This window comes from Aulonocara stuartgranti (assembly GCF_965226115.1).
Source record: "Aulonocara stuartgranti genome assembly, chromosome: 3".
Lineage (NCBI taxonomy): Eukaryota > Metazoa > Chordata > Actinopteri > Cichliformes > Cichlidae > Aulonocara > Aulonocara stuartgranti.
The window spans coordinates 14,007,028-14,029,495 of NC_138941.1; the positions used below are offsets into that span (position 1 = coordinate 14,007,028).

The 22,468-nt window shown below is 43.1% G+C and overlaps 1 protein-coding gene across 1 annotated transcript; it reads right to left on the minus strand.

The window, feature by feature from the left end:
• Positions 1 to 2,997: 2,997 nt before the first annotated feature.
• LOC309702605 (focadhesin-like) lies at positions 2,998 to 21,737 on the minus strand. Its single transcript, XM_082527232.1, has 5 exons — positions 21,542 to 21,737; positions 20,371 to 20,475; positions 4,418 to 4,519; positions 4,194 to 4,321; positions 2,998 to 3,082 (listed from the first exon to the last, which is right to left on the minus strand). Exons 1-5 carry the CDS (start codon positions 21,734 to 21,736, stop codon positions 3,040 to 3,042), a joined length of 573 nt encoding a protein of 190 aa, XP_082383358.1. The 5' UTR covers position 21,737; the 3' UTR covers positions 2,998 to 3,039.
• Positions 21,738 to 22,468: the final 731 nt, after the last annotated feature.

Sequence of the window (22,468 nt, forward strand, 5' to 3'; positions counted from 1 at the left end):
GTCGCGGGTCAGGACTGTTTGGGTTTGTTTGACAGCTACGTTCTGTTGTTCCAGGCGGCAGCGTTACGGTTGCCATGGTTACAGGGTGACGCTCTCTCTCTCTGCGACTGTGTGTTTCCTGGGTGAGAGAGCGCCTTTTCGTTGTTGTTGTTGTGCTAAGCTAACAGGCAGAATGCTACAAGCATAGCTCTAAAGAATGTAGCATCATGGGCAGTGTAGTCCGTGTTGCAGGGAGAATGGACTGCCATACACGTTATGTGTCTGTGAGCGCCAGGAGGGAGAAAAAGGGGAGTGGAAAGGTACGAGTTGTCGTCGAGGAAAAACGGGAGCTGTAAGCATGTAAATATAATAATAACCACTGCAGCCAAGAAGAGAGCCTGACGAGCCCAGTTGTAAGTAAGCTATTAAGACTCGACTGTACACCGTGTTCCTGTTTTCCTCCGAAAACAATAAGTTCCGTTGGAGCAGTCTTTCAACGCCTCTCTCTGTCTCTCGCAAGAAAAGTTGACCCACACAACAAAGTAAAGCTATTTTTCGGCTACGAGCTGACAGGGACCCCGCCGTATTAGTCAGAGGTCCCTTTACTACATGTCGCGGACCTTCAGTAATAGTAATAAATCACACAGCAATAGTACATTCACGTTGTTGTAAAAAGCATGATAATATATTAAGTAATCCAAAGTATTCAGAATACGTTACTGTCATTGAGTAACGTAACGGAATACGTTACAGAATACATTTTGGGGCATGTATTCTGTATTCTGTAATGGAATACATTTTAAAAGTAACCTTCCCAACACTGACTGTAAGTGACTAAAAGTGAGTAAAGTGTTGGTATAAGAGTGTAGTTTATGTTTCTGTGGGAAATGTTCTTATCAGCTTGAGTTAAAAAGCAGAGCTGCTTTGGGGACAAAGGTGGCGCTCCTCCTCCTCTCAGTCCTGCAGGAAATGCAGCGGAGGCGTCGCCCAGAGGGGAGCCATTGAAATGCAGGGTGAAGAATGTGAGAGAGGTCACTGATGATTTTGGCTGCCTGTCTAAGGGCCTGTTGATGAAAACCTGCCAGAGTTCTGACAGGCAGGCCAATGATTTTAGAGCACACTGATGCTGCAGTCTGTTCCTGTATGAAGGCTGAGGGAGTGGGACCAGCAGGTGATGGAGAAGGTCATGATGCTTTCAGGATAGGGTTGCCAACTCCCTGAAAAATAAATAAGGGACACCTCGTGGCCAGGGCCGGGCAACCCAGTTGTCTTCACCCTTCCCAGTGTGGTGAATTTTCTAGCTCTTTTTTTGTGTGTGAAATTATTTTTTTTAACCATTTGACTTGAAGTTGATTTAAGTAGATGCATATTCTATTCTTTGTGATATGAACACATGGGAAACAAATGATCATTTAGCCATTTATTTTTAGCTCAAAATGACAACATTAACACAGTAAAACAGGTCTCCTTCTTAAACAGAAGCCTGTCATGCTTAACTTTTGAGAATATAAGTAAATCTTTCTTTAAAAGAACTCTGTCCTGCTTAACTTAAAATAATAGAAAACAATAGAAAGAAAAATATTCTTGTAACAGTGCACATTTAGTGCATTTAGTACAATTGGCTTCAGTTGAGGTATTATTTCAGCTTTTCTAAAGCTAATCAGCTGCTCCTGTTTGTAAACCCACTTGTTCCCATGATTACGCATCATAACTCATCATCATTATTCATCTATGTATTACTTTTATGTATTGATTACAACAAATAGATGACTATCTATCCTTGCAGTTGTTTATTACACAAAATAAATTATATTATCACACTTCTGGCCACATAGCGCTGATATTCACTGCACATGCCCATATTAACTTTTTCCAGCCAGGTGTTTTCCTTTTCCCATTCTTCCCTTTCTCTGAGGGGAACAAATATTGCTGCTCTAATGCTGGGCTCACACTGTGCGGTTTTAGGCCCATTTTGAGACGATTTTTGAGTCGTGCGACGGTTTTGGCGATCGGCCCGATTTTGGCCTTCATCGTGCGTCGTGTAGTATACGTGGGGTAAGGAGAAGTGATTAACACCTCACGACCAGCTCCCGATCATCAATCGCTCGTGAGGGTCTCACCACAGCCGCTCACACTGCTCACGCGCAAACGTAAACGTTGGTGAAAAAGACGGAGCAGCACAGCTGTGCAGCGTGTGATCTGGACACAAGCGATGGAGGCACAACTTGTGGAACTTTGGAAAGCTCATCCGAGCCTTTTCGATGTGGCATCACAAAATTATCACGACCACAACAACCGTGAACATAGTTGGATTTACATTGCTGCTCAATCACAGCTGCCTGATCAATGTTTTTCATTAGCAATTTAGCAAAGTTGATGGTGGTGGTTTGTGTGTCTGTGTGAGTGAAAGACAGGGAGAGCGACAGATTTTCTGTTATAACCTTCATGTTATGGAGGCACAGTGTGAGCACTCAGGTCGCATCAGAGCATCGGGCGGTATAGTGTGAGACCTGCATCGTGACCTACCAACTTCTAACCCCTGCGAGTCAGTCGTGCAGTTTGAGCAGGAGCTGAATAACGTGATTGAAAAAGTCGCACAGTGTCTGCCCAGCTTTAGGTGTACTGTCGTCCGAGACTTGCACCGCAGTGTCGGCGTTTGTTTCCCTGTTGGCCATGCTTCTTGTTGTGGTCATCTGTTGTCTTCCGGTATTTTCTCCGCAAGCGACCTTTCCTCGACCAATGAGATGAGCGGTAATCTGAATTGTCATACTCGAATTGTCATAAGTGTGCTGTCAGCTCATTGGTCACAAAGCAGGAGAGGGGCTGGGAATTATGTTTTCAAACAAAGCATTAATTCCATTAAAAGTTATAGACCACTTTTGATTCTCACTGTATTACGGGACAAAGTGCGTCCCTTATTAGCTCAATACGGGACGTGTACTTTTGTTTCTAAATACGGGACGATTCCGTATTTTAAGGGACGGTTGGCAACCCTATTTCAGGAAGACGTAGTAAAAAGTCATCATGATGGGTGTGCTGACTCCAAAGGAGTTGAGTTTCCTAAGGAGGTTTAGCCACCATGTCCCCTGCATGCTGGTAAGGCCTGGTTAACACACACATCAGCGTGAACAAAGTGGGAAATGTGTTTCTTCTAATTTTGTTACCATTTTTATTTAAGAAAAAAGCATTAAAAGTGCCAGGACACGTGTAAGTAAGTAAATGCCAAACACAGCTTCTTATCATTGCAAACTCTTATGGCTGCAAATGTTTTACAATAAAAGCAAACGTAAGCATTTGTGAAAACAAGAAACAGCTCAATGATTTGCTAAATTTGTACGGTAGCATCCATCCAGAGGGTTTCCCAGGTTTTCACTAATGCTGCTAAAAAAGCTGCATGTACATGTTAGCAGGCGTAACAGGCCCCGGGAGGATGGACAGTGTGCACCAGCTGGTTAGAACAAAGGAAATAATCAAATAAAATCATCGTTTTATTTCATCAACACACATAAAGGCCAGTTCACAAAAACTGACAAGCATTAGCTAGCAGCTAACATGTAAAGGACGTGTGCAGGAGCCTGGATGCAGTTTGTGGAGTTTATATGATCAACATAGTTTTTGGGTTAAAGGTTAAAACTATAAAGTTATGGCTCACTTGCTTAGAGTTGTATTATATGGGAAGCAGTGCTTACAGACTGACATAGTTGGATTTCTTTTGCTTCAAATGTATGCTTTTATTTTGATAGTCTGGCAGAGACAGGAAGTTAGCTGCCTCTCAGTCTCTCTGTTTGAACTGAACTTTGTAAGACTTTGATCCTTCTGGATTCAGGCACGTGTAGCTGCTCTGGACATTTGTACGGAAATATTTAAAACTGGACTCCTGCTGATTTTTGGAGAAACAGGGACTCAGTGGAGCGTCGAGCTGAGGCTTCATTCACTGGAAAGCTACAAAGTGCATTCATTTATCTTAACAAGCAAAGTTGATGTGATGTGACTGAAAAAACAAATATTTCTATTTTTCTGAACTTTCATCAGCTTGCTGAGCAGAAACATCTATGAAGAGTCCAGTCAGTGATTATTACTCATTAGAAGGGAAGATGAAGAATCCTGGTGTTGGAAGCTCACACTGTCTGCACTGTGCATGCAAAGTCCACTGAATGAATGAACCAGTGAATGTAGGAAGTGCCCACTGTTTCTGTAAGTATGGGAGGACCCACCTCTCTCTGCAGATGTCCCTGACACAGGCGGCCCTGGCCAGGATCTGCTCCCACTGGGCGTCCCTCCCCAGCACCACCCTGCTGTCCTGCTGGCTCATTAGACGCTGCAGCTCTGGGTAGACCCGGTCCTTACAGACATGACCAAAGCAGCACACAATCAAAGACAAACAGAAGCTTTGAACACATGAATATGACATTTATAGTAATGCGTTATTATTGCAAACCTGTTTCTTCCACAGAGCGGTCATGAGGCGCAGTCCCACTGCTCTCAGCTTGGGGGAGCCGGCCAGCATGTGCAGACTGTGCAGCACGATCGGGAAGCAAAGCTGGAATATTACAGCACATATGATCAGAGCCAAGTTTACAAGAGAAACACACGGTTACAGCTGAAGAAGGCAGATGTTAGACGATGACTGCTGGTTTGGAGAGTCCAGCTCACTGACAGAGTGCTTTATACTACAGAGCACTGCATCTATCCCACACAGAGGCTGCTGTGGTGGAGTCCAATCCCAGCTCCTACAAACTGGGTACAAGAAACACTGTCTGTGTTCACACAGAGAAAACTGTGTGGAAGACGTGGGAATTTCTCTTTGCTCCTTTGTCAAAGTGCTAAACATCGAGAGGGGAACATTTCAGTTATGTGCACAAACTGATTTACCAACATTTGCCACACACAGTGCCCTGCTAATGGTGCTAATATTTAGCACAGTTTGTTTAATGCAGTGTTTGATTTGTTGCTCTTGATATTGTGCCATTCATTTGTGCACAGAGATGGCGTCACAGAGATTTGATGGACATCAGTCTGATCTCTGCTTTTACACTGATAAACCTCAAACACACATCTTTGTTTATTAGGTTCATTTCAGGACCACAAACAGCGCAGGACGATCAGCTGTGCTTTATGGAGCTACATAAACTCAGCTGCATTTGATGTGACAGACATGAGCTGTAGATCACAGATACACACACCCCATCAGCACAGATGTGTTAGTGGTGCTGTTAACACCAGCTGGAGACATTTACAGTTTGTTTTATCCCTCAGGTGTTGTCTAAATATAAGAATGTATGTGTAGGTAAAATACAGTGGGATGCAAAAGTATTCGGCCCCCTTGAACTTGCACACATTTTGTCACATTACAGCCACAAACATGAATCAGTTTCATTGGAATTCCACGTGAAAGACCAACACAAAGTGGTGCACACGTGAGAAGTGGAACGAAAATCAGACATGATTCCAAACATTTTTTACAAATCAATAACTGCAAAGTGGGGTGTGCGTAATTATTCACCCCCCTGAGTCGATACTTTGTAGAACCACCTTTTGCTGCAGTTCCAGCTGCCAGTCTTTTAGGGTCTGTCTCTACCAGCTTTGCACATCTACAGACTGAAATCTTTGCCCATTCTTCTTTGAAACAGCTCCAGCTCAGTCAGATTAGATGGACAGAGTTTGTGAACAGCAGTTTTCAGATCTTGCCACAGATTCTCGATTGGATTTAGATCTGGACGTTGACTGGGCCATTCTAACACATGGATATGTTTTGTTTTGAACCATCCCATTGTTGCCCTGGCTTTATGTTCAGGGTCGTTGTCCTGCTGGAAGGTGAACCTCCGCCCCAGTCTCAAGTCTTTTGCAGACTCCAAGAGGTTTCTTCCAAGATCTTCCCATCAACTCTGACCAGCTTCCCTGTCCCTGCTGAAGAGAAGCACCCCCAGAGCATGATGCTGCCACCACCATATTTGACAGTGGGGCTGGTGTGTTCAGAGTCATGTGCAGTGTTAGTTTTCCACACAGAGCATTTTGCATTTTGGTCTCATCTGACCAGAGCAGCTTCTTCCACATGTTTGCTGTGTCCCCCACATGGCTTGTGGCAAACTGCAAACGGGACTTCTTATGGTTTTCTGTTAACAATGGCTTTCTTCTCTCCACTCTTCCATAAAGCACAACTTTGTGCAGTTGTGATGGCATGCCACACATGGTAAGCGCCACACCTCACCACCCGTTGATTCACTTTAGTTTAATTTACAGTCACTACTTTAAAATATTCTTATTGTTCAATATTGTTTCTTTATTAAATGTATTTATTTTTCCATCACACCTTCCAATGTTTATATGGCGTGCACACATATTAACCTTGCAAGGTCAAAGTTCCGTTTTATGTTATATTAATACATCTTTTCTTTGTTTGAGTTACCTGGGGGTTGGCTTCTCCTCCTGTCTGGCAAAAGGTGTAGCAAAGGGCTGAGAGACCTGAAGGAGACCTGAAGTACCACTGACAGCCTAATTGGATTGCACCACATGCTTCATTGCCTGGGGGGTGTTTCATGTGTGTTTAAATGTTTTGTATTAGTTGGTTATATGGCAGCCATCTTGTTTTCCCCCGTGTGTGTCATTTGGTTTAGCTAAACCAGTATTTAAGTTCCCCTGTGTGTAGTGATGGCCAAATGAAGCTTTCCGAAGCACTGAAGCTTGTATTGAAAAACGGTTCATTACTCGAAGCTTTTCAACACAGTCCTCTCCGGTGACATCTGGTGGCGAATATTTTGAAGAGCAGCTTGAATCTGCAAAATAAAACGGACTGCTCAATTATCACTGCTCACTCAAGAGTGGAGTTCTCTCTGATATTGGGCCACCGTTCCGTTGCTTTGAACATGTAATTGGTTTTGTTTTCTCGATTGGGGGGCTGAAAAAATGTAATGCGTATTTGCGTAATACATTTTGATCAATAAACGTTCCCTATTTAAACATGCACTATGGTGTGGCCTTTATTTGCTCATAACTCCTTGATGTTGGTAAATACAATAAGTGAGCAATATATATAATATACATATGATAACACACAGCACATTATGGAGTATGCCCCTGCTGTGAAGTCCTGCCTCCATCTACTTGTCGTTTAATCACTGGACAGCTGGACAGGTTCATACAAAATATTAGATGAGGCCAATTGTCCTATACATATTTTTGACCTAGGGGTGGGATTGATTGTGAACTGGAAAGGGAAAATGCTTAGGAAGCTGAGTACGGCTGCATCGTTACCGATTTGTAGAATCCTTTTGATTCGATACAGGATCCGATTCAATTTGATTGGAATCTGGAAAGTTTTGCCTCAGTCAGAAATATTACAATTCTGGTCATGTATCAGTATATATCCATAATTTCGTATCTATTACAAGAAAGCTGACACATGTGAGACTTAATTAGAGATGTAAACAGAGAGTTATGAAACCTGCAGCTGCAGAAGCCAGCGAAGAAAAAAAAGAGGCAAACAGCGCAGACCCGACGACGCACCAAAATCTGATTCTGACGCGTCGGGTCCGCGCTCTGTGTTTACGTTTGTATGCAGAATCCGTAAACCTGGGCCCTGTTTCAGGAAGCCGGTTTAGTGGAAAAACTGAGTAAGTATACCCTGAGTTAACGAAAACTCTGGGTTTTCGGTTTCACAAAGCGAGTTCAGATGAAGCCTCAGTGAGTCACTATGACGACACACTCCGTGAAGCTAACCTGCCCCCTAGTAGGTTTACTACAACTAACCCTGACTGTCTCCGCCCCTTTGTCGGAAACCTGACAGTAGGAAGTGTCGGACATGGCGTGTCCCTTCCTTGAAGAGCCAGTAGATCGTGAAGCCCAAATTCTCCGCAGAGCTCTCCGCCGGGAGAGAGTGATCAGAGCGCGTTTGGACATTTTATCATTTCCTGATGATTTCCTGTGCGAACGTTACCGTTTCTCAGCACAATCTATAAGTTATTTGGATAACATCCTCAGGCCATATATTACGCATGTGACACATCGCGGACATGCTCTCAGTTCTGTACATATTATTTGTATTGCACTTTGGTTTTTTGCAAACGGGAGCTTTCTGTATAATATTGGTGATGCTGAGCACGTTTCCAAGGCTACCGTCTGTCGGGCAGTCAGGAATGTTACAGTTGCACTGAAACGTCTCCTGTACTCGTTTGTGGTGTTCCCCGGTCACAGACCCACAAGATTTATCAAAGAGGGATGCCACAAAATTGCAGGTATCAGGATGACCAAAACTTAATTTATGATGTGGTGATACTTGGACTACTACTTAAATTGTACATTTATTTTCAGGGTTCCCAGGCGTGATTGGCTGTATAGATGGCACTCACATTCCAATCATTGCTCCTTCAGTAAATGAAGGAGACTATGTGAACAGGAAATCTTTCCACAGCATTAATGTGCAGGTACATAGTTCCCTGTAGCATTTCAAACTAACAAATTATTTCATTATAGTAATGGATGCTAATTTGTGTTCTCTGCACTGTGAAGATCATATATGATGCTGCCAACATTATCACAAATGTGGAAGCCAAGTGGCCAGGCTCTGTCCATGACTCACAAATATTCCGTGAATGTACACTGAGCACAAAATTTGGACATGGTGAGTTGAGAATACTGTAAAATATATAAAGACCAATTGCTTCAGGGACATTTGAACTGAAGTGTATCCTTCTGTCTTAGGAGAGTTCACTGGCTACTTGCTTGGTGATAGGGGGTATCCATGTTTACCCTATTTGCTTACCCCTTACTCTGACCCTGAACCGGGCCCACAGCAGCGATATAATCTGGCTGATTGCAGGACAAGAGCCAGAACTGAAATGACTATCGGAATGCTTAAGGCCCGGTTCCAGTGCCTGCAAAGACTCAGGGTCACCCCAGAAAGGGCATGTGACATTATTGTGGCATGTGTGATTCTTCACAACATTGCCACAATTAGAGGAGAACACTGTCCTTCTGGACCAAACATCAGCAGTGATCCAAACCATGAACATCCTGACCCTCCCACGGACATACAAGATGGAAGAGCAGTCAGAGACACCATATGTCACAATCATTTCTTTTGACCCATCACCTCAACATGTTGAAAGACGAATAAACAGATTTTCTGTTCAACTGGCTTTATTGGTCGCCTGTATTTCCTGTACACAAAGTATTAAAAGATGTACACCTCATAAAGTGTCTCTGTTGCTTCCTCCTCTGTAACAGCTGTCAATGTTTCTTCATTATTTTCCTGCAGTAGAGAAATAAACAACATTGCTGTTCTACTGTAACCTCATATAATCTGTGGAGTATTACTCACAACTGCATGTTGGTCTGGCTCAACAGGAGGCTGCACCAGATGCAGTACACCATCACCATCAACTGATAGAATATGAGGTTTATACAGGTCACTTATAACTTACAAGGGACCAAATGGTAATTAACAAACATACCAATCACCTTACACTTCATTGTCATTATGCTCTCAAAGACAACCAAGACTGAGGGAAGGCAAAATCAGTCGGAAAATAACTTCACTACAAAATAATTCATTATGGTAAAGAGTTTATCAAATGAATGAGCAGCACTGCAAAGGTGACTGTGAAGAAAGGATGTATGCACATTGTGGCTGCCGTCAGCAGCAGTTATGCAATTTAAGACAATTTTATGGTTCAAGTTACAATGAATAAGTGAAATACTTTATTGTTAATATATGTGTGTGATGTAATGTATGTTGTTGGTGTAAATACATTTACAAGGGTTTACAGAATGTTTCCGGGGTGGAACCAATGTTTAGTCTGTTGTTTGAGGTCGACGGCATATTCTGGTACACGCTACACTCGGTAGAGCGCAGCATGCTTTTCGTCTCTCTGGTGGTGGTAGAAACATGTAGACGCATGCAACGGAGTGTTCGACTATGGGAAAGAGTGACACTACAAGAAGCGTTTCATTTAACCCCTGCAAGTTAATGCGGCCAATGAGTTCTCACGGCATCGTTACGGCATCTCTGGTGGCATCGTTGGTGGCGCCCGTGTGCAATAAATGCCAGTAAATCAAGAACGCCTTGTGTTCGTTTTTCAACTTGGAGGGAGTTACAGTGAGAACTCAGTCTGCTCGGCATGAGGCGAGGAGACGAGTAGCGGTGTCGTCATCCACTGAGCAAGAAGAAATTCATCGCACGCTAGCATCAGACAGATAAGACTATGCATACGCCAGTTAACCTAAGCAGCAAACAGTTGAAGTTTACATGGACGATCCTTTAAGTGATGCATTTAAAACAAGTTAAATGTTAAGAAGTGGGTCAACTTTGACGACTGTTTAACGGAACACTGTAAGAACTGAAAGTAATCTGGTGCTCTGCATATCTCCTTTCTAAGTTCATGGTTCTGTCTAATAAGATTTTTTATAGGTGAAGTCATTTTACCTATTCGTGTTATTTGGATGCTAGAAGTGTTGTAGAATTAAGTGCTGCGTCGTATGTGTTGTTGGTTTAGGAACAAAGTTCACCATATTTATACGACTCAAGATGGTATTCATTCAGATATTTTATTAAGGTTTAAGGTGTTGTAAAATCTTGAAGGTATTATCCATTCTTGATGTTTTGGACAAGTTCACCTAAAGACAAGGTTAAGCTTGTAGCTATTAATATTTCAGGCAATTGAGCTGGTCTGTTGTTAAACCGCATGTCTGTTAAAGGTATAGCTAGAATTTATTTTGTGCCAAGTAATAAGTAAACATCGCAGAATGGATCAAACAACTGAATATGAAACTAAGAACGGCGACTTACTTGAGGATAGTAGTGCCACAAATGTACAGCAGTCATGTGAAGAAGAGCCACGAAGAAGTCAAAGACCTCGAAAGCTTACTGAAAAGGCTCAGCAACTGCATGATGATAAGTCAAAAAAACTTCAGCATCGTTTCACTACAACTTATGATAAATGGAAAGCAAACGCCAAGCAAGCTAAGAAAATGATAAAGGGAGCCCCCTCTGTTGAGGTTGTGAAGGATTTGATGTGTAAGTTAAGTTGTGCATCAGCAGATGTGAAACACGCATATGAAGATTTGCGCAAATGTGCTTCCCCAGAGAGTGAGATCTGTCGTAGGGCAGACACCTGTGACGCGGTATACAAAATAATCTTGGACAATGCAACCACTTACCTTCAGAATAAAGATAACGAAGACGTTCAGATAGAGGATTTAGTCTGGCCTGAGTCTAGTTCAGTGTTTTCATCTTCAGCTTCTCAAGGCACAAGTAAGGGCTCTCAAAGAAGTCTAAGCTCTGCAAGCAGTTCCAGCATAAAGTCACAAAAGTCAAGCCTTTCCTCCATTAAGAGACAAGAGGCCGTAGCAGAGCTAGCTGCTACACAAGCTGCACTAAAGGTCCTGCAAGAGATAGAATGTGAGCAACAAGAACTTGAAAGTCTTGAAGAAGAAAATCGAAAGAAGATTGCATTACAAGAGGAAGAAAATGTGGCAAGAAAGAAAGCACTGGAAGAGAAACGCAGACAAATAGAGCGCTTACAGACTGTTAAGGAGCTAAGTGCGGCGAAGGCACGACTCCAAGTTTATGAACAAGACATAAGCTCGGATGAGGAAATAACAGAGTTACTTCATAACCACGCAGCTCAACAACATAGATCTCCAGGAGTTGTAAGGAGTCCACGTGAGCATCCCGTGATACACCAAGCAGATAGTATCACAGTCCTCGCTGAAGCAATAGCAGAGTCTATTAATGTAAGCCGTCTCCCAACACCTGAACCATCTATCTTCATGGGTGATCCACTAAGGTATAGCGATTGGAAGATGTCATTTCAAACCCTGATAGGTAGGAAAAACATTCCAGTAGGGGAAAGAGTCTATTACCTTCGTAAATATGTTGGCGGACCTGCAAAAAAGGCCATTGAAAGCTACTTCCTATTAGGAACGGATACAGCTTACAACTCAGCATGGGACATCCTGGAAGAAAGGTTTGGAAGTTCATTTGTGATAGCTAAAGCTTTCAAGGATAAGCTTGCCGCATGGCCCAAAATCGGACCCAAAGACAGTGTTGAGCTGAGGGATTTTTCAGACTTCCTTAGAGGCTGCCAGGCTGCAATGTCCCAGATTAAGGGTCTGGAAGTATTGAACGACTGTGATGAAAATCAAAAACTTCTAACAAAACTGCCAGATTGGCTGGTGGCCAGTTGGAATAGGAAGGTGATTGAGATAGAAGAAACTTGTAATGTGTTTCCTACTTTCAGTCAGTTCGTGGAATTCATCACAAAGGAAGCAAAAATAGCTTGCAACCCAGTGACTTCTCTTCATGCCCTGAAGTTTAATGATGGTGAAAAGGTAAAGATAACAAAGGCACGAAACATTGGTGCAAAGGTGCTTGCGAGCAACTCTGAAGAGAATGCAGAACGTAAGAAATGCACTTTTTGTGAAAGATGCAATCATGGCATACAGACATGCTGGAAGTTCAGGGAAAGACCAGTTGAGGAACGCGTTAAGTTTGTTCAGACAAGGAAGTTGTGCTTTGGATGTTTACAACCAGGACATCTCTCAAGGACCTGCAAAAGAAGGAGTCTTTGTGAGACATGTAAGGAAAAACACCCAACATGTTTACATGAAGACCGTGAAAGAGCAACCAGAAGAGAGAAAGGCAGTGATGAGCATGGGGAGAGTGTAAAAAACTCGAAATATGCTAAGTCAACGGAAGGAACAGAGAGCAAACATACTCCTGAACCATCAAATGAAGCCACGTCAAACAGAGTAGTGCAAGGTATGGACAGCATGTACTCCTCTACGGTTGTCCCAGTTTGGCTATCTACATCAAGTAACCCAGAGAATGAAATTCTTGTATATGCACTACTTGACAACCAAAGCGATACCACATTCATTATGCAAGATAAGGCAGAAGCTCTGGAAATGAAAGGGGAGGCTGTGCAGTTAAAACTCTCCACACTTTCATCCAGAAATACAATCATCCCGAGTCAAAGGTTAGTTGGACTGCAGGTGAGAGGTTTCTATTCATCAAAGAAGATTTCTCTCCCTGTAACCTATTCAAGAGAGTTCATCCCTGCCAATCTAAGTCACATTCCTACACCAAGAACGGCAAGAGCTTGGACACACCTAGAGCATCTTGCAGAGGAGATCGCTCCATTGATTGAGTGCGATGTAGGGCTTCTCATAGGATACAACTGTCCACAGGCTTTGCTGCCCCGAGAGGTCGTCCCAGGTAAAGACAATGAGCCATTTGCTCAAAGGACAGATCTTGGATGGAGCATAGTCGGTTGTGTTAGCCCATGTGTCGACTATGGTGATGCTATAGGAAGCAGTCACAAGATTGTCATGAAGTCAGTGAAACCTCACCTCCAGACATCTAAGAAGCTCACAAACGAAGTGAAATATATATGTCGAACCCAAGTCAAGGAGTTCATTTCACCGCCAGATGTGCTGAGGATGCTTGAGTCTGACTTCAGTGAGAGAAGAGTAGAGGATGCTAATCTATCTCAGGAAGACTTGCGTTTCCTAACCATCATGGAAGAAGGAATCAAAATCAAGGCGGATGGTCACTGTGAAATGCCGCTCCCCTTCAAGAAAGATCGACCAAATCTCCCAGACAATAAGACGTGTGCAGTCCATAGGCTTCGATGTTTGAAAGGAAGATTTGAAAAGAACAAACAATATCAAAGGGACTACACGACCTTTATGAGTGAAATCATAACAAATGGGGATGCAGAAAAGGCCCCAAGAGGAGAAATTAACAACAGTCCTGTGTGGTACATTCCTCATCACGGGGTGTATCACCCACACAAGCCAGGAAAAATACGGGTTGTATTCGACTGCTCAGCAAGATTTGAAGGCGTGTCACTAAATGATCACCTTCTTACCGGACCAGAATTAACGAACAGCCTGATAGGTGTTCTCTGTCGCTTTCGCAAGGGACAAGTTGCCATAATGTGCGATATCGAGCGTATGTTCCATCAGTTTCACGTCAAAGCAGAGGACCAGGACTACTTGAGATTTCTCTGGTGGGACGATGGAAACTTCCAGGCTCAACCATCAGTCTATCGCATGCGAGTGCATCTATTTGGAGCTGCCTCTTCCCCTGGTTGTGCAAACTTTGGGTTGAAACATGTTGCTGCCCAAGGACATGGTCACTACAGTGAAACGACCATTCAGTTCATTGAACGAAACTTTTACGTGGACGATGGGCTCACAAGTGTCGCAACCAAGGATGAAGCCATTAAGTTAGTAAAGGAAGCAAGGCAACTCTGCAGTGCTGGCAAACTGCGAATTCACAAATTCATTTCTAACGATCATGAGGTACTTGCATCCATTCCAGAGAGTGAACGTGCAGATTCAGTACGAAACCGCAACTTGGTTCTTGGTGAGTCCCAAATTGAGAGAGCTCTGGGAATCAAATGGTGCATTGTTGCAGACCAGTTCCATTTCAGAGTGATTGTGGATGAACGCCCACTTTCTAGAAGAGGAGTCTTATCAACTGTGGCATCCATCTATGACCCTCTCGGCTTTGTGGCACCATTTGTTCTGGTTGGAAAGCAAATACTCCAACAGATGTGTCAAGACAAGGTTGGATGGGATGAACCACTGTCAGAAGAGCTCAAACCACGTCTTAGCTATTGGATTTAAGGAACCTGGCTGACATCAAAATTCAGCGCTGTTATCTCCCAGAAGGTTTTGAGAAGGTCGAAAGATATGAACTGCATCATTTCTCAGATGCGAGTGTTAAAGGGTACGGTGAATGTTCTTACTTGAGAGCAATCAGTGTTTCAAACCAAGTCCACTGCTCTCTAGTTATTGGCAAAGCCAGGGTGACTCCTACAAAGGTCACCACAGTACCCAGGCTTGAGCTATCAGCAGCAGTTATTGCCGTGCGAACGAGTGACCTGCTTAAAAGGGAGTTGGAAGTTCAAGCCAAAGAATTCTTTTGGACAGATTCGAAGGTTGTTCTTGGATACATCAACAACGAGGCTAGAAGGTTTCACATATTTGTGGCAAATCGCATTCAGCGTATCCAAGAAGGTTCCGATCCAGACCAATGGAGATATGTGACTTCTGAGAACAATCCCGCTGACCATGCATCACGGGGTCTGACAGCAAAGGGACTAATTACTTCCAGCTGGTTCACCGGTCCAGATTTTCTCTGGCAGGATAAACTTCCTGCTGATGACATTAAGGTGGGAGAGTTGGGAGCTGAAGATCCAGAACTTCGTAAGACTTTTGTCCATAAGACACTGACCACAGAAGATTCGTTGCTCAATCATTTCTCAAGATTCTCAAACTGGACAAGGCTAGTTAAAGCAATTGCACGACTCAAGCGATACGTCAAAGAGCTGAAAGGTCTGACGTACAGAACAAACGAAGTCACCAGTCTTGACGAGAGGAAAGAGGCAGAGCTTTTCATCATAGCTACTGTTCAAAACGAACTGTTTTCTGAAGAAATCAAAGATCTGAAATCGAAGCAGACAACAACAAGAGATCGTGCAAATAGGTTGCACAAACTGAATCCTTTCTTGGATGAAAAGGGTGTGTTGAGAGTGGGAGGTCAGCTGGAGCATGCAGATTTACATCCATAAAACAGTTACCCTACTTGAAGCTGAATAGTTCAGAATTCTTGTCTCTGTGATCTATGTGACTAAGGGACTGTATACACTTGCCTTTACAACGAGGTTCAGTTGAAAAATCATTAATGATTTGGTGGGAGTGTGGCTGCCGTCAGCAGCAGTTATGCAATTTAAGACAATTTTATGGTTCAAGTTACAATGAATAAGTGAAATACTTTATTGTTAATATATGTGTGTGATGTAATGTATGTTGTTGGTGTAAATACATTTACAAGGGTTTACAGAATGTTTCCGGGGTGGAACCAATGTTTAGTCTGTTGTTTGAGGTCGACGGCATATTCTGGTACACGCTACACTCGGTAGAGCGCAGCATGCTTTTCGTCTCTCTCTGGTGGTGGTAGAAACATGTAGACGCATGCAACGGAGTGTTCGACTATGGGAAAGAGTGACACTACAAGAAGCGTTTCATTTAACCCCTGCAAGTTAATGCGGCCAATGAGTTCTCACGGCATCGTTACGGCATCTCTGGTGGCATCGTTGGTGGCGCCCGTGTGCAATAAATGCCAGTAAATCAAGAACGCCTTGTGTTCGTTTTTCAACTTGGAGGGAGTTACACACATCATGTATTATTTTGAATTTACCCCCTATGTAGGCACTTGTGTCTTGCGGGGTTATTGACTCAGAGGATGTCCCCGCAGAGATGCCTTCGGCCACAGGGCGCCCACTGTTTTGGCTGAGGGCCAACTGCTCAGCCTCTGAGTGGTGGTGGTGGAGGACCCCCACCTGTTTTTCGGGCCTCCGCTTTTTTTCTGTTGGCTATAACGGGTCACATTTGAGCATACAGAGTAAGCAAATATGTACTTGTAATGTGCTCAGATAATTTCAATAAGTGCTTACAGAAAGAAAATTAATGTAGCCTCTAACTGCAATTGATTTACATGGGACAAACAGACCAAGCACTATGGCTCATAATACAATTACACCTTACCTGTTTGGACTATATTTTTATATTTCATTTTTACTTGCTGCCAGGAACGTTTGGGGCCTGTTGGGTTGCACCTGCGCTCACATCACATCACAAAATAAAATGTATAAAATAACAAATAAAATAACATATGATAAAATAACGTGTTAAATGGGTGGAAATCCCTAGATCAATGTTTAAATTAACACTCACGCATTGACTCTGTCGGCTATGTTTTGCCATGCATGCTCTCTTTCTTTCGCAGCTGAGGCTGTGTTACTTTTTTTCTGCAAAATTTGCATGTTATTGGCATATGCTGCCATCAGAATTTCGGCCTCAAGCGCTGTAAAATACATTGACCACGCCTTCTTTCCCTCCGTCTCCATGGTGACTCGCTTAATCTGTGCTCCACTAATCAGGGCTTTATGTATCCTCGTCCGCGCGCTTAACTTGGGGTTAAAGCAACTCCGCGTTGATTGAACTAATTGTTATCAGCCTTTCTGAAACCGAATATTCCGAGTTGGACAGTTCGGGGTTACTCAACCCTGAGTATCGTTTTTCACTCTGAGTTTTCTAAACCGGCTTCCTGAAACAGGGCCCTGCTCCCAGGTACTGTTTTAGCTGCATGGTGTTTGACGACATGTTGTGAGGTTTAACCTGAGATGCTGGCGTTTCAGGCATAATGATCCATGTCAGGTAGCCCTTTTGTTATTTACATTTAAAAAGAGGATTAGTGTTACTGTGCGCTGGCTGAGTCTGTTTCTTTTCTTAGAAATAGTTTCTCCTGCCCTGGAGAAAATCCACTTGCATGGAACAGAAGAGGCTGTGGAGTGCAGGAACTACACTGCAAGCTGGTAGATATGCAGGTATTCCTGGGTCCTGCAGACTATCACCCAAAAACAATAAACAAAATGATTTTCTAAACTGTAGCAATGTAATGTACGTATAGTGTCAAATACATTGTTGTAGTCTTCATCAGCTTTAATTCACATGGAAGTGTTCCTAAAGTCATATGCTGTAATGATATTTACATTATGAAAACATGATTTTGGACATTTCAGGTGTTTCACTTCGGCAGATAAAATGAATTGAGCAAAATCAACTCAAAATCCCGTGGATGATTCACTTCCTTATATCCGTTTGAATCAGGTACCGAAGCAGTTACGTGCGTAATGAAGCTTCGGACGTCACTGGTCACGTGACTTTTGCCAAACGAAGCAGGCCTCGATACAGTGCTTCTGAACCAGTGTGTTGTTTTTTTCGACACACGCTCCGGAGCGCCAGCTTCAAGCGGGCCATCACTACCAAATGAAGCTTTCTGAAGCCTGTATTGAAAAACGGTTCATTACTCGAAGCTTTTCAACACACGTCCTCTCTGGTGACATCTGGTGGCCAAAAATACAAAGAGCAGCTTGAATCCACAAAATAAAACCAACTGCTTCATAATGACTGCTCTCTCTACAGAGTGGAGTTCTGTCTGATATTGGGCCGCTGTTGCTTTGAACGTGTATTTTTTTGGTGGTTAAAAAATGTGTTTTATTTGTTTAATAAATAGTTTTGACCAGTAAACTCTCCTTGTTTAAACATGCACCATGGTGTGGTCTTTCTTTGCTTGTGACTTCTTGATGTTAGTAAATACAATAATTGAAAAATACCACGTTACATATAATATATACATATAATAATGTACAACACATTATGGAGTATGCTTCTGCTCTGAGGTCCTGCCTCCATGCACTTATGCAATTAACAGCTAGACAGGTGTATTTATAAATAATATTATATCAGGGAAATTTTCCCAGACATATTTTTGACCTGGGGGTAGAATTGATTGTGAAATGGAAAAGAAAAATGCTTATGAAATTGCAAATTACAAACATGATGCATTTAAGGTAACCCTTTTTCATTTTTATTTAAAAAGAGAATTTGTTCTAATGTGCGATGGCCGAACCTGTTCCTTTTCGTGGAGATCATTTCTCCTGCCTTAAGGAACATCCCTTCACATGGCACAGAAGAGGCTGGAGCGCACAGAAACTGGTAGAGATGCAGTTGTACAGTCTACCTGGGCCTCACAAACTATCAGCTAAAGAGAATAAATAAATTCAATTGCTGCACATTTGGCAGACTAACATTTTCAGATTAATTAAACAATAAAATATATATTTTTACAACATTACATGTAAAGAGTCAAGTGGAAGTTTTTCTAAAGTTATTTAATGATATTTATATTATGGAAGCAGATTTTTGACATTTTACCTTTTTCCCGTTTTCAGATATAATAAACACGCACAAAACAAAAGCAAACGGCCAGAACACAAAGCTGGAAAACCCACCCGATTGACCAAAATCCACTCAAAATTCTCCCACACAACAGAACCTCCTCTATTCCTCGCTGGCTCCAAATCTCTCAGTGGAATGATCAGTGGTTTGCTATCTGTCACCATCAAAACACTCCACAAATCCCGCGAATGATTCACTTCCTTATAAACCATTGAATCAGATACCGAAGCAGTTAGGTTCTAAATGAAGCTTCGGACGTCCCCGATCACGTGACTCTGGCCAAACGAATCAAGCTTCGACACGGTGCTTCTGAAGCAGTGTGTTGATTTTTTTGACACACGCACCGGAGCTTCAGCTTCAAGCGGGCCATCACTACCTGTGTGTCATTTCAGCAGGTCAGTTTGTCATATGGTTGTTTGAGGTTTTGTTAATTATTATCTTGAGTTTAGTCTATTGAGTTGACCTCTTTTATTGGTCTGCCTGTTTAAGTTTTGGCTTTGTTAAATATATTTTCATATTTTTGGGTCAATAAAACCCCTTTTTTGAATTAAAACCACCTGTGTCCTTTATGCTTTACTGCTTGGTCCCTGACAGCAGTGCACGACTAATAGTCGTCCTATGGACAGATTCCCCCACCTGAGCTGTAGATCTCTGCAGCTCGTCCAGAGTCACCATGGGCCTCTTGGCTGCATTTCTGATCAGCGCTCTCCTTGTTCGGCCTGAGTTTAGGTGGACGGCCTTGTCTTGGTAGGTTTACAGTTGTGCCATACTCCTTCCATTTCTGAATGATGGCTTGAACAGTGCTCCATGGGATGTTCAAGGCTTGGGAAACAGGTGCACTCTGTTTAATCATTAGCACTCATCAGGCAACGTCTATGGGCAACTGACTGCACTCAGCCCAAAGGGGGCTGAGTAATTACACACACCCCACTTTGCAGTTATTGATTTGTAACAAATGTTTGGAATCATGTCTGATTTTGGTTCCACTTCTCACGTGTGCACCACTTTGTGTTGGTCTTTCACCTGGAATTCCAATAAAATTGATTCATGTTTGTGGCTGAAATGTGACAAAATGTGCGAAAGTTCAAGGTGGCTGAATACTTTTGCAAACCACTGTATTGTACTTCCAGTCCCAGATTGGAGCCTTTGGATCATGTAACCTCTGTTTATATGATTTCATTACAAAGCTGGGGCTGTTCTATTAGCAAATTACTGGCAACCAAAGATCTCATGTTGCTCTGAACTGAGCAGCTCCTGGCAGACTGAAATGACGGCTTTGCAACTTAAATCACCCAAAAATCTAAACTAACATCTATCGCTGCTATTGGTGGATTGTGCTCACAGGCTGGTATTTGGGACACGCGGGTCCCTGGTTTTTAAACTCTAGGAGCCTCCTGGATGAAGAGAAGCTCCTCAGACTACATGACCTGGATGACCCCACAGATAAAAGCTCATATGTGTGTATGATGGACTAAAACACACTGTGAGCGCTCAGATGAAGTAGAAAGGTGCTGCTGATGTTCCAGCCCCGTCTCCAGACGCTCACAGTCAGTACAGGGTCTTCTTAGTCGTGCTGCGTACCTTATGAGTGCCGAGGTTTGGCAGGCTTGTGAGAACAGCGTGAGCCAGGACGGGATTCTTTTCTTTGGTCAGTTTGAACAAAAGAAGCAGCACGAGGGGCGGGACCTGCAGAGGGAAACACCCACATCAGCAAACACACCAACCAAACATTAAATGCACTTTGTCAGACCGTACAGAGGCTGCATCACTGACCTGTACGTGCACACAAACCGACAGCTTCACAGGATGTTCAGCATAAACAGATAGAGCAGGGTTGAGTCTGCCCTTGTGATACTAAATGTGTGCTGCCCATCTTGTACTCTGCAGTCAGTTAAAGCTTCATAGATCACACATGAAGTCCTGACACTTTAGTATGAGACAGGTTACAAATAAGGAAACAGTGAGACAGCATCACGGTCCTTAGATACACCACGCTGCTGTGCAGTGTCACAGCTTAATTACCACCACACACCTAATGGCACTCCGAGCCTTAACTGTTGCAGAGCGACTGCTTCACCTGCACGGCCCGAGAGCGAGAGGGAGGGGCAAAGAAAATAAAGCTGAGCGATGACACGTTTAATGCTGTCGAGCCAAAAACATCACTTTGAATCAACATCACTGCAGTAAATCATCATTTAGGTTTCATAGTGGTTAGCTTCTGGCTTTTCCTGTAACAAAGACCTGCTGCTGCACGTTTAACATGACAAGTACGAGCGAGCAGAGATCTCCAGAGGACTCAAATATGCCAACAACCTTCAACCAGTGCATCCAAACATCAGTGTGTGCAGCACTCTGGGAGCAATTAGAGCAGAAGGTGAATCCTCTGGGGCCCGGTGCACGCTTGAGTAATGAGGGGTAAACTTCACACTTCATCTGCAGCTAGTGACTCCAACACGAGTCCAGAGGGAGGTCTGTCCCCTTAGAGCACTCCCTAACCTCTCCCTTTATACAGCAGCAGATCAGCAGCAATCACACAGCAGTGACAGCTTTTATCTTCCTGCTGATCTGAACCATTTCAAAGTCATGTGTTGGTGCCAAAACACCAGGTTATCAACATGTGTTTCCTGCTCTTAGAAAGACAAACACAAGCTAGCTGCCTCACATACAACATATCTACATGTCAGAGGGAACAACATGCATTACTTTATATTCAGTCCACAGATTTAAGAGAACAGTTGTGTGGGTTATCTACCTGGCAGGGGTCGGCAGCAGCGACAGCCTGGCTTGCTTTCAAAGCCAGCTGGCAGATGTTTTCCTGACCCATGATGATGAGATAAGTCACAATCAGGACAAGAGAGGAGGACAGGCGCTGGCTGGACGACAGGGCGGAGCTAACCGCCAACAGCCAATCGGTCGCTGCTGCTGGATTGTTGGCCACTTTGCGCATTACCGACAAATAGGGATGGGTATTGATACGATTTTCACGATTCCGGTTCCATTTTCGATTCTTTATCGATTCTGTTTAAAAAAGGAGAACACACAGGTCGATTAGCTCAGAACTTTGTTCTATATCTTCTCTTTGAACAAGGTAGAAATTTAGGAGTAACATGGCCTTACAAACCCAACAGTGAGACCTTAAGAGATCCAGCCTATGGCTCTTCAATGGGTGTCACAGGGTCCCCGGGAAAGAAAAATGTAAATGTAAAATAATAAAATAAATATTCTTCTGTAGCAATAACAAAGTTTAACATAAATTATTCTGTAGCAATTACACAAGAATATCCAGTAATGTCCCTGCCTACAATTAAACACATTCACTTACCGAAAATCGGTGCCAGCCTTTGACCACAAACTGAATCACTGCTCGGTGACATTCGTCTATCCTGGCCTGAAAGGAGACGCTACCTGCAGACTGCAGCGAGAACTGCCAGCATCTGAGCCAGACTCTGTCTCTCTCATCATGGTCACTAAATGCACAGTGATGGCAGGTTTGTAATAAGGCAGATCGCGCTAACATAATATGCACTGTTAGTTGATTATTTACCTGCCGCATTAACGGGAGAGGATGTGCAAACGTTACCGCTGCTGCTGGGTTGAGATTCACGAGTCCGGAGCGGAATTAAAAACACGACATTCATTTAAAGTTATCGTGTGTTATAATATATATAATATATAATAT

Bases quoted from the DNA above. Each gene is read 5' to 3' on its own strand.
- LOC309702605 (XM_082527232.1), bottom strand. From the start codon at position 21,736: ATGCGCAAAGTGGCCAACAATCCAGCAGCAGCGACCGATTGGCTGTTG. The intron at 20,476-21,541 runs GTAGATAACCCA...TTCCCTCTGCAG, and splicing joins CTGCTGCCGACCCCTGCCAG to GTCCCGCCCCTCGTGCTGCT. The intron at 4,322-4,417 runs GTTTGCAATAAT...CATGTCTGTAAG, and splicing joins CCGCTCTGTGGAAGAAACAG to GACCGGGTCTACCCAGAGCT.